Source organism: Phasianus colchicus, chromosome 6 (genome assembly GCF_987193195.1).
Source record: "Phasianus colchicus chromosome 6, bPhaCol1.hap1.1, whole genome shotgun sequence".
Lineage (NCBI taxonomy): Eukaryota > Metazoa > Chordata > Aves > Galliformes > Phasianidae > Phasianus > Phasianus colchicus.
Genome location: NC_143441.1, coordinates 22481886 through 22499107, shown reverse-complemented (window position 1 = coordinate 22499107; position 17222 = coordinate 22481886). Strand labels below are relative to the sequence as shown.

Below are 17222 nucleotides of genomic sequence, written 5' to 3'. Positions count from 1 at the left end.
GCCTGGGTTGAAAAGGACCGCAAGGATCATCTAGTTTCAATCCTCCTGCTATGTGCAGGGTCGCCAACACCAGACCAGGCTGCCCAGAGCCACATCCAGCCTGGCCTTGTGTTTTTGAACTTACCTTGTGGCACTCCTTGTTTGCAGTAGCAGAAAGCTCCACGTATGCTAATCTGATGGTTTACTGTGCAAAGGCTGGTTTGGCTTGGTATTTAATCATTGTGATTTCAGGAGCTCCCCATGAGAAACAGTCAAGAACAGGTTGAGAGCCTGTGGGTTAGGATTAGAGATGGGACTAATAAAGGTCAGCTGGTATTAGGGGTATACTACAGGCCACCTGACCAAGGGGAGGCTGCTGATGAGGCTTTCTTGCTCCAGATGCGTGAGGCGTCTGCCTCACGGGCTCTTGTCCTGGTGGGGGACTTCAACCATCCGGACATTTGTTGGAAAAACCACACGGCGAGCTACAAGAGCTCCAGAAGGCTCTTGGAATCCATTGATGATAGCTTTCTGGTTCAGGTATTGGACAGACCGACCAGAGGTCAAGCGTTGCTGGACCTGCTGCTCACCAACGCTGAGGAGATCATCAAAGGCGTCAAGGTTGGAGGATGCCTAGGCTCCAGCGATCATGCCCTGGTTGAGTTTGTGATCTCAAGCGATGTGGGCCTGGTAAAGAGCAGGACCAGGACGCTGAACTTTAGAAGAGCAGACTTCAAGCTACTCAATGGAATGCTGGCCAAGATCCCCTGGCGCGCTGCCCTCAAAGATAAGGACGTTGAGGAGAGCTGGCTGCTCTTCAAGGATGCCCTCCTGGCAGCACAAGAGGTCTCCATTCCCCTGATTAAGAAAGTGGGCAGGAGAGGTAGAAAACCGGCATGGCTCAGCAAGGACCTGCTAAGAGAACTGAGGGTGAAGAAAGGGGTGTACAAGCTCTGGAAACAAGGCTGTGTCACCTGGGAAGAATACAGGGATGCCGTCCGGACTTGCAGACGTGGGATCAGGAAAGCCAAGGCGCAGGCAGAACTGAACTTGGCCAGGGACGTGAAAAACAATAAGAAAACCTTCTACAGGTACATTGGCCAGAAGAGACAGGCCAAAACGGGCGTACCTACTTTGGTAAATTTAAAAGGAGAAATGGCTTCAACAGATGAAGAGAAAGCTGAGGTGCTGAATGAGTTCTTCACCTCGGTCTTCACTGGTGGCCAGGATTCTAGTCTTTTTCACGTCCCTAAGTCTTGCACCCCCATACCTCTATGTGGGGACCAAGGAGGTAAATCCCTCCCCACTGTAAGGGTTGAGCAAGTCCGAGAGTGCCTCCTTAGACTGAATGAGTATAAGTCTATGGGGCCAGATGGCGTGCATCCCAGGGTCCTGAAGGAGCTGGCTGAGGTGGTTGCTGAGCCGCTCTCCATCATATTTGAGAAGTCGTGGCTGTCAGGTGAGGTCCCGGACGATTGGAGGAAGGGTCACGTCACTCCCATTTACAAGAAGGGGAGCAGGGAGGACCCGGGTAACTACAGGCCGGTGAGTCTCACCTCCGTGCCTGGGAAGATTATGGAACAGATCCTCCTGGACAATATGCTTGATCACATAAAGAACGAGCACGTGATCCTAGATAGCCAGCATGGCTTCACCAGGGGAAGGTCATGCTTAACTAATCTTGTGGCCTTCTATGATGGAGTGACGGCATTGGTGGACGAAGGGAAGGCAACTGATGTCATTTACCTGGACCTGAGCAAGGCCTTTGACATGGTCCCCCATCACATCCTCATCTCCAAACTGGAGGGAAGTGGATTTGACGGGTGGACAACTAGATGGATAAGCAATTGGTTGAAAGGCCGCAGACAGAGGGTGGTGGTCAATGGCTCTATGTCCAGGTGGAGGCCGGTAACGAGCGGTGTCCCTCAAGGGTCTGTCTTGGGACCGGTGCTCTTTAACATCTTTATTAATGACATCGATGAGGGAATGGAGTGCACCCTCAGCAAGTTTGCTGATGACACCAAGCTGAGTGGTGCAGTCGATACGGTGGAGGGAATGGAGGCCATTCAGAGGGACCTTGACAGGCTGGAAAGCTGGGCTCGGGTGAACCTAATGAGGTTCAATAAGGCAAAGTGCAAGGTTTTGCACTTGGGCCGGAAGAACCCCAGGCACCTGTACAGGCTGGGGGGAGTTGTCCTTGAGAGCAGCTCGGCAGAGAAAGACCTAGGGGTCCTGATAGATGAGAAACTTAACATGAGCCAGCAGTGCGCTCTGGCAGCCCGGAAAGCAAATGGGATCCTGGGCTCCATCAGGAGAGGGGTGGTCAGCAGGGATAGGGAGGTGATTGTCCCTCTCTACTCTGCTCTTGTGAGGCCCCATCTGGAGTACTGTGTTCAGGTGTGGAGCCCTCAGTACAAAAAAGACATGGAGATTTTGGAAAGGGTCCAGAGGAGGGCCACGAAGATGATCAGGGGGCTGGAGCACCTCCCCTATGAGGACAGGCTGAGGGAGTTGGGTTTGTTCAGCCTGGAGAAGAGAAGGTTGCGGGGCGACCTCATTGCAGCCTTTCAATATCTGAAGGGAACTTACTCCCAGGAGGGGAGTAAACTCTTCATAAGGGCTGATAATAGCAGGACACGGGGAAATGGTTTTAAGTTAAAAGAGGGAAGATTTAGGTTGGATGTTAGGGGGAAGTTTTTTACTAGGAGGGTGGTTAGGTCCTGGAACAGGCTGCCCAGGGATGTTGTGGATGCCCCGTCCTTGGAGGTGTTCAAGACCAGGTTGGACGAGGCTCTGGGCAACCTGATCTAGTAAAGGTGTATGTTTGGTGGCCCTGCTAGGCAGGGGGGTTGGAACTACATGATCCTTGAGGTCCCCTCCAACCCAGGTCATTCTGTGATTCTGTGATTCTGTGTCCACTGACAATCTCTTAGAAGGAATGGGAGACAAGGCAAGGTTTTCTGAATCCAAAGTGTATTCCAGTACCTTTGCTATGACACAGGAGCACTGGGTGCTTGAAATAGCCATGTTATAATTTTAGAAATGGATTTCTTTGCTGACTCTTTATGTCCGTGCCCAAAGAAACTGGTGAGCACAAATTTGGATCCAAACAGTCGCTGGGACACTGCTGAGCTGAACATTGGCTCTTTGTCACAGAGATCACTTGCTGGGATCAAACCTGTTAATAAAGCCTTGGTTTTTAAGGTGGAGGATTAGTTGTTCTGGGGCAGGTGGCCCGCAAAAAGCTTTCTTATTCCCAACACCTTTACACTGACTGTTTGTAGGTATTTTGATGCTGAAGTATGGTACAGATGAATGTTTGTAGCCCTCACCAATGACTGCCTTATTCAGAAACACGGCACTGCATTCCGAACCCAAACTATTTAAGAGCACCATTTTATATGAAAGTTTCTTGGATGAGGTACAGGAAGGTATGATACTGGAATTCTGCTCCTTCTGTGTGACCCAAGCTTGCCAGAGCTCACTCCTCACTTTATTGGCAGAGCTGGCACTGGTGAAATGTGCGTACAGATGAGGCATTCCTGATTTAGTGCAGCTCCTGTACAGTGCTGTGTTCCTGAGTACGTGCTAATTCCATGTTTGCAGAGCTTTTCCTCCTGCTTTCCAAGTTCTCTCTCCCCTGTCTGTTTCAAAATGTTGGTCACTGTAGGAATTCTTTTTTTCTTGGAGAGATGTTCCTGACATTCTGTTTTCCTCATCTAGCTCCCGCTTCGCAGGAGCACTGACTGCTACCATGACTTGCTCCCACATCATCTCTGCCTTTAAGATGTACAAGTTCTGGGTACAGAGCTCAGAGGGGCAGATCCGTGCTGCAGTGCTGGCTGCTCTGCTGCAATTTCTTATACATGGGGCGTAGCCACAGGGCTAACAGCCCAACCATATGCCCTGTCACCTTGCTCAGATCCTGCTGGAAAGCTGACAGCGACCCTGTGGTTTCAGCTCTCTGGGGGAAGCATTGGCAAAGCACTACCTCGGTCCTTGTGAAATCTCTTCACCTTCTGTTTCCTTGCTGATGGTTTGCCCAGTGCAAGGCAATCCAGAGATTTCTTTGAATAGCCATGAATTTCTCAACAGGCATCTGTCACTTCGCTGTTTGGAAAAGCTTTCCCTCTCGCATCTCGCTGTGGCAGCCTGAGTATGAGCTCATGGCTTATGCTGATGTGCAACTTAAACATCAATTTCCTAAAGTTCAGTTCAGAAAAATACACTACATCCCATGCTCTCACATTCAGTCACTGTGTGTGAAGTGCAAGGGTCCCTATGTTTGTATCAGGTGGTCAATTCACAGATAATGCGGTAAGTATCAGAAAGAAGCACTGTGGTCTGCCTACGGCAGAAGGAGTTGTGCTGCTGCTTGTGGCACATTGGGAGCTGAGGGGGAACTGCAGGCTGCCAGAAGCACCTGTGGCTACAGGCTGTTCCTTCAGTTGGCCTCCTTTTGTCTTGAATGATTTATTTCATAAAGGATGTGCTTTCAAAGAATATGAATGAGTTGGAGGTAACATTTATGATATCAGGAGGCAGCTTTGGTGTTCTACATGAAATAGATCTTCCAAGCTGTGCTGGGTAAATAGCAAGTGCATTTTTAGGACCAGCAGCTCTGGATGCTTTCACAATGATGGGGACTATGCTCTAAGAAGCTGTATACAAATACTGCTGCTGGGTCACATCCTTCACATTCTGTGTAGATGCTTTCATTCACCAGAATGAAATGCTCTATAAGGTCTAAGTTCATCCCTGGAGGAACCTTTAGGTTCAGGATGTACAAAATTATATTCAGGACTGGCAGAGGGTGGGGAGAGACCAGGGGGAGGTGGGCTCCTTGTTAAATGTGTACATTGTGGGATGAGTCATAATAGTTATCTTCAGCATCAAGAATTATACAGTGTATGAAGGCAGGTCTGAAAGCAATAACTTTGATTTCATTATGTTGGCCCATGATGTCAGAGGTGGATGTTGGTGGTATGGCAGCACAGGTTGAACCTTCTCATCAATATCCTGCTACATTTCATTGCTGTGTAACAGATGGCAGCAGAGGAGCAATCTGACAGGCTGGCATCTGACATGGAAGTGTTGATGAAGCGAAGGGCTGTCACTGAGGTCCTCCGTGTGGGAAAAAATGGCACCCATTGACATTCATTGACATTTGCTGGATGTTTGTAGAGACCAAAGAGCGGGTGTTTGAACAGTGATGCCGTGGATGGTGCCGGTGATGAGAACTGGTGTCACCTCTACGAGCCAGAGTCAGAACGGCAGTCCATGGAGCAGCGATGTGAATTCCCCATTGCAGAAAAAGTTCAAGACGAGGATTTGTACGTGGATGGTTTGGGTGCACAGACCTCAAAAACATAAGCTATGCCTGTCCTGAGCACGTGACAGCTGACTTACTGCACGGTGGGTGACAAATCCGCTTCTTGGCCGCTTCCACCCCTACTACCCCGAACAACACCGACGGCTGCCGTGGTGCTGCAGGAACAAGAGCGAAAGCCAAGTCGCGCGGGGCTGCGTTAGCCTTTATTTCACAAAGAACGTTTCCAGGACTTCTGTTTGCTTACAGCGCACGGCAGCAGGACGAGAAGCAAACAGGTCCGTACCGGCAGCGGCAGCCAAGGGCTGGGTGCAGCACGGAGCCGCTCCTCGCGCGGCGCGGTCGGTGCGCGCCTGCAAGGCTCGGGGTGCGCGGCCGCTGCCCGGCGGTGCGCGCGGTGCTCGCGGGGCGGCCGCTGCCCGGCGGTCAGGGAATGGAGCGGCTGCCGGCGGACGCGGCGGCCTTGGAGGAGTACGCGGAGTACCGGCGGTGAGAGCGGGGCCGGGGCCGGGCCCGGCACGGGCATCCCGAGGGGAGGGGAGTTCTGGGAAACGCGGGTAGATCGCACCGAAAGTAATGCCGCCCGTTTATTTCCATGGAAACTTCAGCAGATACAGTGCACACAATAACGGTATTTGACAGAGCAAATTCTCAGCCACACGACGCTGCTTTCCAGCGCGGTCACCACCATCAGCTATGTGTTGTCACCCGTGATGAACGAGAGCTTGCATGCCGCACTCAGAAGAATCTGCACCAGTGGAGGTGACCCACTGCTTCACAGCCACTATGGCAAACATCACCGCTAGGAAGATGTTGCCCACGCAGTCCATCTTTCATCGGCCCAAACAGACGGCACCAAGTCTGCACTACATGATGGGTGTGGTAGGAGAGCCCGGCCAAGATCAGCAGTGTGCTCCACAGTGTTCTAAATGCGGTGTGGCCTGGCACTATGGTGTCAGAAAGGAAAGGCTGTCTTCTCTGGCCTGACTGGCAGTTCGAGACCAGCTCAGTCAGAGGTCAGAGTTAAAGGTTTGTCCAAGTTCCAGGAAATCCAGAAGAATCACCCCTTTCTTGTCCCAAAAGACAGTGCGCATCTCTTTACCCGCTGAAAGCAGCATCTTGAACATTTTCTTTGATGGGGAATTCACATGTCACCACTCCATGGCCTGCTGTCCTGTCTCTAGCTCGTAGTGGTGATACTGCATCTCATCACAGGTAATGATGTGATCCAGGAAACTGTCACCTTCAGCCTCATATTTGTTCCATGGGACCTTCTCACAGTTGCCACTGCTGAAACGCACCACCCATCACCTCGCTGTGCTCGCATCCACTGTTTGGTCTCCATTAAATTCAGCATGTATTGATGAACGTCAGTGGGTGCCGTTTTTACTTCATAGAGGAACTGAGTGGCACACCTTTGCTTCATACATACATCCATGTCAGATGCCATTCTTCAGCCTGCCTCTCTGCTGCCATCTGTCACAAGGCAATGACACGTAACAGAATATTGGTGGGAAGGCTCAATCTGTGCTGCCACACCACCAACATCCGCCTCCGACGTTGTGGGCCAGTATAACGAAATACTAGGCATTACTGTTGGAACAGACCTAATATATTACTAGAATAGTAATACACAATTTTTTGCTTTTACAGCAAAAATACCGTTATGTGTTGTTTGATATATTGGGAAACCTTCTACTTTCTCCTTTTTGACTTTTTTATGACATGCTTACAGAATTGTAGGTGATGACGACGGAGGAAAGCTTTTTACCCCTGAGGAATACGAGGTGTACAAAAGAAAGGTGCTGCCCATCCGGCTGCAGAACCGGCTGTACGTCAGCTGGAGATCCCCCACAGGCATGGACTGCAAGCTGGTGGGACCAGAGACGCTGTGCTTCTGTACTCACCGGTGGGGTTCTTCACTTTTTTTCCTGCACCTTTGTATTCTTTTTACATCAAAGAATTTTACAATTTTCTAGATCCAAATACAGCACAAGCAATTTAAGGTCTGTTTTGGAAAATTAGGTTATTAGGTTTTGAATTGTAAGAATTTTTTTTTTTTAAACCTAAATCCCAGTAACTTTTGTGCAGGCCAGAACAATTCTATAGCCATCAATAAATACAGCTTCAAGGCACAAGTTATTGTAGATCAGATTGATTGTGCTGGTGTTATCTGTAGATGGTGGTTTTGACATTGTTATCAAAATGAAACATAATGATCTGTAATATTTATAAAATAGATGGATGTAAATATACCTGATATTAAGTATCTAATTAAACATCAGTAATTAACAGTAATTAAGATAATTAAAGATGCTTCAACTCAGAGGTTGTAAGCTAAATTATAAGTCTTCTGACTAGTTTTATCACACGTGTAACCTAACAAGGATATAAAAGCTGTTATTTTTGCCCATTTCAGGTATAAACAACACAAAACAGACTACGAAGTGATTCCTAAAGACCGTCCCATCTGCATGCCGTGCAGAGTGAGCCACTGTCCATGCCAGTCCTACCACTATGTTCCTCTCAATGGCACACAGCCCATCCGCTGTAGGTGCAAACACTTTGCTGATCAGCACAGTGCAGCTCCTGGATATTCCTGCAACTCGTGTAAGTTACCATCAGCTTGCAGAAACCTTCGCTTGTCAACTGACTGGGAGCTGTGTCTGCCCAGAGCATTGTTAACACTGTAACAAAGCAGTTCCTGAAGGTCCAGAAATGCAAATGGCAGCAAAATACCATGCAAAAGGTTTGGGAAAGCATTCAGGGGAAGCTTTTTGCTTCACTTGATTGAGGTTATTGTAATGAAACAGCAGTAATAACCATAGAAATTAAATAGTGCGCAAAATTCTTTGGAGCTTCAACTTGTATAAGCTGAAGATTTTTTCTTAGATTTCTATAATATTAGTGAATTTCTTTCTTGAAATCTATTTAATATGTACAGTAAAAATCATAATCACCTTTTGCTGAATGAGGTGAGAATCACATCCCACAGGATTAACATAAAATATTTATGTGACAGCCTTTCAAGCGTTTGCTCTGAGTAACGCGTGAGACCTAAACGTGCAACTGAATGGTTCAAAGTGGAACCTTAGAACAAAAGGTTTTAAATAATCATTTATATTCTACACTTTTTCTTGGGTTTCTCAAAAAGAGCAGGCACTTCTGAGAGCCTCAGAGATCGCACAGAGGAGGGCTAAGACTTGCTTCAGTGTTGTTTTATTGTACTAGTGCTGCTCTAGCCCAGCTGTCAAACATGGTAGATAAATTAGATGTAATATTAAAATTTAAAAAAAGTACTTAATGTATGGTACATACAATATTTTGTATGAAAATACAGAGTAAGAACTCTATGACCGAAGAGTGCCCAAAATGAAGTAAGCAAGCCTTTCACAATCCTAAGAATGCTCTACGAAATGACCTGTAACTGAGATTAGTTAGGGGCAGGTCATAAATAGGTTTGTAATGCAGTCCTAAAAGAATAATGAAACATTTGTAGGTCTTGTCCAGATCTCTCTCCAGCAAGGCTTTATGATGTTTGGTCTGAGCTTTACTTAGGGCAAATACACCTCTGCCCTATATCTTTCATATTGTGATGAAATGAGGCTGAAATGCTTTAGCAAAGACCAAATTATGTGCAAACTTCCCTATAGAAAATGTGGCTGGATGCTTTTGCAGTGAAGAAACTCTAGTTTTTTACAAGATCAGTTTGGAGAAATGGCGTTTTGTCTGCTGTGAGGCATAAATTCCATTATCATCTCACTCATAACATCTATTTATTTGTAAATTAGGCTCCACATGTTCAGGATTTCACAGTTGCTTTACCTGTGGATGTGGTCAGCCAACATATGCGCATGAAACAGTAGTGGAAACCAAACAAGAGCGGTTAGCTCAGGGAAGGCCAGTGGGGCAGGATGTTCCCTATGCTGCTATGGGAGGACTGACTGGGTTCAGTTCACTGGCAGAAGGCTACATGAGACTTGATGACAGCGGAATAGGTGAGTGCAGCTGACCTACGATGAAATCTGAGTGCTCCAACTGGGTATTTTTGTGAAGTAGTCATTCAACAGAGACTTTCAGAATCTGAAGGTGAACTGGATCAAAAGGAGTAGGACTTAAAGACAGATTTTTTTTCAGCAGTTCTTATGTGTGAGGAGACCACTGTCCTGTTCAACTTCCTGTAGTGAGATGATCAAAACGATGTTCTGTCAGTAATTTCAGTGTTCAGCACAGTAGCTTCTAGCTGCATTGTATGTATTTTAAAGATAATTCTGCAACGTCTCTTTTTTTTCTCATTTTCATTTTGTTAAACCTTTAGCATAACTCTGCCCAGATTTTCCTTTTTTATATTATTCTAGAATAAAAAAACCCACCCTCATAGATCAGTGTCTGTTTTGCATACACACACACACACAAAACATCTGGACTTAGAAACCTCTGTGCTCTCAGGTTTTGTGTCATATAGTAATGGACACATTCTATCCTGAAATACTGTTTTATTTATTACTTCCACGCACTCTGCTTCTTTTTCATATTCTGATCTTCTTTCCTGGGTTTGTTGTGGTTTAGAAGCTATACTGTAGCTGTATTAACTAAAGAACTGAAGACTTTCATTTCTTTTGAAGCCCCCCTCTTCAACATTTTTCTGCACGGTGTTGTTTGTATGAATCTGTACCTTTGTTTTGACACCAGCATCTATGTTTTTAATGCATCTTGCAAAGTGAATTTTTGTTTTCATTCAACTTTTTTTTTAACAGGGACTCCTTCTGCTGAGCTGTTAGAATCCCCTATAACCAGCATGGATCATCCTTTTCTAAAGGCATTTCAGGGACCTTCTAGCTCTGCTCAGACCTTCTCACAGATAGCAGGTGGTATATTAGTAGAATAATACTTCTTACAATAAGTATATCATATAAAATCTAATTTATTTATGAGTTGTAGCATGTTTAGGAATAAAAATCAAAGTTAAATACTAAAACAAGTTTTGATGCCTACTAATCTGGAAGTTAGTGCAGTTGTTTAGCTCAATCCAGTAAGAATGCTTTCTGCCAGAAAGTCTTTTCTGCATGGAATTAGGAATCAGTTACGCTTGATTTAGATCCCTTCTTTTGAAAAATTATTTAGCCATTAATATCACTGTTGAATTCCTGTTTATCATAGCTGCTAGCCTTAGACTAAAAGGAATACTCATTAGTTCAACTTCTGGGGTTTGTTACTTGCATATAAAGGTGTTTTATTACATCCATACTACATCTCATTTTTAAACTAGTTTTGCCAGTACTGTGGAATAGAGAGTATCATTAATAAAAATGTTTTCTTGGTTTTTGTTTGTTTGTTTGTTTGTTTGTTTGTTGTTTTTTTTTCTCTGTAGGTGGTTCTAGTGCCACAGCACAAGTTTCTCATGAAAGGCGTTCAGAAGAAGATGACATGGCTTATTTTGAAAAACGTTATCAGGAGCGGGCAAGTTATTGTATTTACTGCTTAATTTAAATATATTCTCACAAAGTGATGGTTAAGAAAGTTAAACATCTAATTTAAGTGGCATATAAATATATTAAGATAAGGTTTGAAATACATTTATGTGCTATTGCAAGATGGTAGTGGTCAGGCATGTCTGGATGGTATTTACCTTAAACAAATGGATTTTTATTGTATTAACTCTTCATTACACTAAAAAAACTCCTAAAAGCTTAACTGTTACACTTGCTTCTTGCAACAAGAAAACTGTTGGAGCTTTGTGAAACTTTAAATCATTTTCTTTATTTTGGAAATCATTACAAAATGTGGTCAAATGTTGCAAATATGGGATCAATTTATAGGAGAAAATGTTATCATAACATTCAAATTGCTAAGTCTCTTATCCACGCCAAGATTTTCTTTTCTCTGCAAAAGTTAGGAGGGATTTCAGTTATAGACCTCACAACTCCAAATAAGGAAAGATGTTTTAAAATGAGTTCCTGTGTAGATGTGTAGACATCTACAGGAATACTTAACAGTCAGTTTGCTTCTATACATCCTTTGCTTATTTTTAGTGTTACACAGGGAAAAAAAAAAAACATGTTAAAAATATTGTTTTCTTTCTCCCTGCATTTCTGATAGCTACATATCCCTTTTGTATAATTGCTCTAAATAGGATTTCATTCGCTTTATACTTTATCACTTTATTTTATGATTTCAGTCACTTTTATATCTTTTATCACTTTTATAATAATACACAAGGAAAATTGTTGCTTCTGAAACCAACGGTTATATTTGTTTGGACTAATTAATAAGTCTTACTACAGAATGGATGAGTTAAAATAGGCATGTTGGCAGATCATACCATGCTCTGAGAGCCTACTATGTGGAAAAACCTGCTGAGAAGAGGTGACCTTGTGCTGAGCAAGGTGTTGAGATGCAGGTTTAACATCTATTTCAGCAACAAAATTTCATTGTGATTTTGTGCATGGTGGTTGTTCTGTGTCTGTTACACTGCTGTAATAAAACTCCTTTAATTTTCATTGAGATTAAGATTAATCCATGAATTGAGGAACTTTGGCCTTGAGGGAATACCTACATTGCCATTATCAGAAATAAAGGCAGTCCTGGCTTGAATAGCAGAGGAGCTGCAGAGCTATGAAAGCACTCCTTTCTTACTTGATTCAAAAGTGAGCACTTCTGGGTTGAACTAAGAATAATCTCTACATCTCTCTGTCCCATAAATTGCTGCTAAATTTGTGACTGGTTGTAGAGGCTCAATATTGCATTATTAACCTACTTGCAAATTAACTCTTGAATCACTGTTGTGACTTTCTTTCTAACAGCTGAAAAAGGAGAAGACTGCTAAAAGAAAAGAGAAAAGTCTGGTGCCAACAAAGAAGCCATGAGTTTAATGAATAAATATTAACTACATGGTTAATCATTTATTACTTGTTGATTACATGTTAATTACATATTAATTGTGTATTGAAGAATATTTTGTCACTGTACCTATTTGTTTACTTCTTTCTTTCCTTCTTTATTCAGTTCTGTTCTTTTACCAAAACTAATTTTTAATTATCTTGTAATAAACTTGGTACTTTAATCCAAGTGTTTCTAGTTGCTAGAATTGTTATATAAGTATATAAAGTTATATAAGTATGGAAAATCATATTTAGAGATTTACAGAACTGTTACTTAAGGTCTGAGAGAATAAGCCTGTTTTAACGTATTACATTGCAGCTGGGCGAGGGAAGTATTATACATCCTGTTCTTAGGCTTTTATGATACATTTTATTTATAGAATTGCTAGGACTTACCTTGTTCATGGATTTGTACTTGGTAGTGTTTGTTTTATTAATGGTAACATTTTAATCATTACATCATTTTTATTTCTGTTGGTTTCGTCTCCTTTGCATAAAATTGAGGCATACCTTTTGTTTCTCACACTTCTCTAGGCTCTGTTCTTCCAATGTATATTTGTTACGTGTGAAGTTCCATGTGCTCACAAACCTCATTTCTACCCATTCTTACTAGCTAGCTGAAGGGATCCTGCTGTCTGCATAGCAGTGACTGTTAGACTGAACTTTTGACAACATAAAGTGGAAATGGATATGCTATTTATTGCACATAAGTAATTATATTGCTTGATATAAAGTTCTTTATCCAACAGGTTCTCTTTCATCATGTCTAATGCAAGAGTCCTTGAAGATGGGAGATGTCCATTTGTTTTGTCTGTATGCAGCTGTGGTAGCATATATTGTACTAAAGGTTGTGGACATTTGTGTGAAAACTTAGATTTGGTAATGCTGTGTGGTGCTTTAGGTCTGTTAAGTAGCGTGATGCTGAATACCTGGCTGAGGCTGCAGGATGGTTGGAATTTGGAGGCAAAAACTGTGCCTGAGTTAACTTTGTAGGCTCGCCTGAAAACAGAGATGTAAGGTTGTTCGTCCTTAAGAGCTCTTGAACATGACTCTTGGACTGAAGTTTTTCAGGTGGTATGTGTCTGCTAAGACTTTATAGCAAGAGCTGGGAGAAGCTTTAAAAGCTTTGATTCTCATCAGAGAGCTGGATGTGGTGCCTGAACGTGTGCCATACTGGCAGAGGAAATGAGGTGAGGTGGAATGCATTTGGATGACTTCCTCTTTTCTTCAAAAAAAGAAGGAAGGCTCTTGGGAGTGTGTGTGAGTCATACAGTGACTGATGGAGGTGGCTGGATCTGAGTGCAAACAGAATAAAGGCTTGATTACCCAAATTCAAGCAGGAGCAGTGACTGTTCACCTTAACTGTGTGTTGTGTTGCTATCTATTACCTTAGTTTAAATGCATTATATATTGAAGTGTATACTGAATGTTTAAAACATATCTTTACCTTTAATTTCTATACTGTTTCATATGGTTTTATCTTAATAAATAAAAACACTGATTTGAGCTCCCTCTTCTGGTCCTTATGAGCAATCATTTCTATAGTACCTCTACTTGGGTGGTTTCACAGTAGAATTACAAGGAAAAAAAACCCACATAGACAACATTTTTAAAAAATGGCAAATATATAGAAAAAAATAATTTGATTTCTGTTCTCCAAGAGATTACTACAAAGTAAAGTGAGAAATGTATTCCAATAGTCTTCTATTTATTCCTATAGCCATTGGAGAACACAGTTCCAGAAATGTTTGTGTACATTTCAAAGATGAGGTGTATCACAACAATATACTTTACAGGGAGAGGTTTTAATAGTTTCATTTCTTCATTGGAAGAGGGAAAGAGAAAGGGAAAGGGAAAGGGCAGAGGAAGAGGAAAAGGGAGGGGAAGGGGAAAGGGAAGGGGAAAGAGAAAGGGATGGGAGGGGAATGGAGTGAAGGGAAAGGGAAGGGAAGGAAAGGGAAGGGAAGGGAAGAGGGAAGAGGGAAGAGGGAAGAAGAGGGAAGGAAAAAGGAAAAGATTTAAGTTAAAAATACTTGCCAATTGCTTGATTTGTCCAAATCCAGTTTTACTGAACTTCACACATCATTAACTCTTTTTTATCCTAGTCAATCTGTTAAAATTTTGTTCCACGCTTAAACACATTTAAAATTTCCAGTATAATGACACTAAAAAGTCATTACATGTAATTGATACTTTATAGTTGGAAAATAGTAGGATTTTAAAAATATCAACTGCATTAGATATTGTGTAGGAGTTCTGGCCTCTTTTCACCAGTGTTGATGGCTTTCAAGTAAAAGAAAGTTGGTTTGTTGCTACAAGGCATACTTTTGACTTCTTGGTACTACACTGTAGAACATCTTGCAGAATTTTTAGTATCCTTACATGAAAAAATAAGTGAAATATATTTTATAATGTTGCTGGCTGTGAAAACTGGAGACTGCTGTCATGTCTTGTGTGAAATCTGCAGATCAGAATGACTCTCAAAGTAACTAATCAGAAATTATCCTAAAAAAAAACCCCAACGAAACAGATAATTTTTGTACTTCTATAAAAAAAAAAAAAGATTTTTGTTAAAGGTAAAAGAAGAGATCAGATGCCAAAGTGTTTGCCACTGACAGTGGTCATTAAAGAGCTCAGTTTCATGTGCACTTGTTGATGCCTTGTTTCCTGAGAGAGGTCCTGGACTTTGAACGGAATGTTGGAGGGCAGATAAGTTATCACTTTATGATTTATCTGTGTGCATCTATCTCGCATTCAGCTGCACACATTAACTACTCCTGACTCTGATCCAAGGAATCGGGCACAAGAGATATGGGGATTTGTCATAATAGAGTGCTCTAACCTGCTAAAATGTAATTGCATAGCTCTGAGGTAGCACTTAGCCACTTTTCGTGTTTAGAATAATTGGCTTTCAAACGAGTATTTGCCATTATTACAATGCTCAGAGTAGAAGATAATTTTTTTCACTGGTTTTCATCTTCCAATGGAAAAACTGAGGTGCAATTTTCATGACGCTAAAGACTAGCCAGTGATAAGGGAAGGAGAAGGGGTTCCTTCTGAGTCTCTGCTTCTCTGATGCTAAATATAAAATGTGTGTCTTTCTCAGGTTGGGAGGAAGGGAACTGTGCGAATTCACAGCCAGCAATGGTGCAGAATGGTGCAATCAGTGCAGAATTACTTTTGCAAGTTGTCAGAGTCTTTCAAGCACGTCGTGCATATTAAACGGCTCGCTGACAGGTCTCTGTAACGCACTGATCGCGCTGCCCAGGGGAGCGGCGGGCTCACCGCCCCCACAGGCGTTAAAGAACAGTGCGCGTATGGCACTGAGGGACGTGGCCGGTGGGCACCGTGGGAATGGGCTGGTGGTCGGGCTGGATGATCTCAGAGGTCTTTCCCAAACTTAATGATTCTATTCTAGGATTCTAACGAAAGCAGAAGCCTGCTGCCGCTCCAAAACGAAGCGATAATCGCGCCCTGCCCTCGCCGCCCTCCCCCAAGGCCCCGCTCCCTCAGCCGCCCCCTCCCACGCCTTGCGGCCCCGGGGCGGTGTGCGCACGCGCAGGGCCAGCGGCGGGAAACTGCACCGAAGGCGGCAGCGCGTGCGACCGGCGGCTGTGCGGTGGCGGCGCCACGCGGTGGGGGCTCCTGGTGGTTAAACGCGCTTTGGGCTCCTTCAGCGGGCTCTGATTTGTGGGTAAGGAGAGAGCAGAGAGGGGGCCGAAGGGTGGAGATCTTGCTTTTAGCGTGAGAGGTCTTACGGCCGTATGGGTGATGCTGCCGTTTTGTTTCAGCTGAAGGGAGTCTGTGGTGTTTCAGGGGCAGTCATGAGTTCTGTCACGGGTGTTTGCATGGACGAAGGCACGGAGAACGGAAAAGGTGATGTGAGGTTTTTCTTCTTTTTCTTCAAACGATGCGATCGTACGCTTGAGAATAGAGTTAGCCTGGTTTTGCACGGGATGGAGTTTTGCTTCACAGTGTCTGGTGTGATGCCGTGTTGTGACACAGCGTTGGTAACGCGGCGATGTTGGGCTATCGCTGAGCAGCGCTGCGCGGAGCCACAGACCTGCCGGTTTCTCTGCTTCTACTGCTGTCCTGTCAGCAGGGGTGGGAGGGAGCAGAACCGCAGCAGCTGACCTAAGCTGGTCGAAGCGGTATTCCCTGCCCTGGGGCAGTGTGTGAGAAAACTGTAGAACTGAAGAGTCGCTTGCGTGGGGGCTGCCTGGGCATTGGTTGGTAGGTGGTGAGCAATTGCTTTGTGTACTGCTTGTTTGGTATGTTTACGTATTAATATCATAACTACTATCTTTTTTGCCTCTGCCTTAGTTTTTTTATCTCAACCAATGACTTTTTTTTTTTCTTTCCCAGTTCTCTTCCCCACCCCGCTGGGAGGTGGGCAGTGAACAAAGGGCTGTGTGGTGCTCAGCTGCTGCTGGGTTAAACCACCACAAACTTAATGTTTCATTACTTTTTTTTTTTTCTTCCTCCTTCAAGCTGAGGATGTTGTGGGCTGTCACGTTGAAGATGCCATAACATTTTGGGCACAGGTGAGCTTAAAAAAAGAAGGTTCATTTAGATCTTGGAATGCTACAAGTGCAAATGATACAAGTGCTGTATCATTTAAAACTGAAATCAGTCACTTTCTTAAAAAGTCAAAAATAAATGTCTGTCCGTCTGTTTGAACTGTAGCCAGGTTTTCATAGAATCGCTGTGGTTGGAAGAAACCACTAAGATCAACTCCAGCCATCAGCCCATCACCACCATGTCTGCTAACCCGTGTCTCTTAGTGCCACATGTATGCATTTCTTGAACACCTCCAGGGATGGTGACTCTACCACCTCTCTGGGCAGTTTGTTCCACAAATATTTGGTAGTCATTTGGTAAAAGAAAATAATATGTTTTTGATATTACCTGCAAAATACTGTGACAGGAAATGGGAGTACCCCAGGAGGCAGCTGGGGGGTGGGTGAGTGTCTTCTGCTCTGTGGGGCCCATTTCAGCTGAACTGAACAGGCATCAGGTCACTTCCATTGTGG

The 17222-nt window shown here is 43.8% G+C and overlaps 2 protein-coding genes across 6 annotated transcripts in view; both read left to right on the top strand.

Moving 5' to 3' along the window:
* The first annotated feature begins 5691 nt into the window (after positions 1 to 5691).
* FAM221A (family with sequence similarity 221 member A) lies at positions 5692 to 12211 on the top strand. 3 transcript variants are annotated; one of them, XM_031590110.2, is made up of 7 exons: positions 5692 to 5797; positions 7044 to 7217; positions 7728 to 7918; positions 9100 to 9306; positions 10066 to 10176; positions 10680 to 10768; positions 12112 to 12211. In XM_031590110.2, the coding sequence occupies exons 1-7, from the start codon at positions 5742 to 5744 to the stop codon at positions 12172 to 12174; spliced, it is 891 nt and encodes a 296-aa protein (XP_031445970.2). In that variant the 5' UTR covers positions 5692 to 5741; the 3' UTR covers positions 12175 to 12211. The 3 variants fall into 3 exon arrangements, with proteins under 3 accessions (XP_031445970.2, XP_031445971.2, XP_031445969.2); XM_031590109.2 differs by lacking the exon at positions 5692 to 5797 and adding an exon at positions 5827 to 6523; XM_031590111.2 differs by lacking the exons at positions 5692 to 5797; positions 7044 to 7217 and adding an exon at positions 5821 to 6523.
* Positions 12212 to 15453: 3242 nt separating this feature from the next.
* STK31 (serine/threonine kinase 31) overlaps positions 15454 to 17222 on the top strand; it is a 33587-nt gene continuing 31818 nt past the window's right edge. Inside the window, exons 1-3 of one of the 3 annotated variants that reach the window (XM_031590115.2) lie at positions 15454 to 15883; positions 15981 to 16065; positions 16681 to 16733. In XM_031590115.2, coding sequence (XP_031445975.2) covers positions 16014 to 16065; positions 16681 to 16733 — 105 coding nt within the window. In that variant the 5' untranslated portion in view covers positions 15454 to 15883; positions 15981 to 16013. The remainder of the gene's footprint in view (positions 15884 to 15980; positions 16066 to 16680; positions 16734 to 17222) is intronic. The other 2 variants (XM_031590112.2, XM_031590116.2) reach the window with 2 other exon arrangements.

Bases quoted from the DNA above. Each gene is read 5' to 3' on its own strand.
- FAM221A (XM_031590109.2), top strand. From the start codon at position 6,444: ATGGGGAATTCACATGTCACCACTCCATGGCCTGCTGTCCTGTCTCTA. The intron at 6,524-7,043 runs GTAATGATGTGA...ACATGCTTACAG, and splicing joins GATACTGCATCTCATCACAG to AATTGTAGGTGATGACGACG. The intron at 10,769-12,111 runs GCAAGTTATTGT...TCTTTCTAACAG, and splicing joins AAAAACGTTATCAGGAGCGG to CTGAAAAAGGAGAAGACTGC.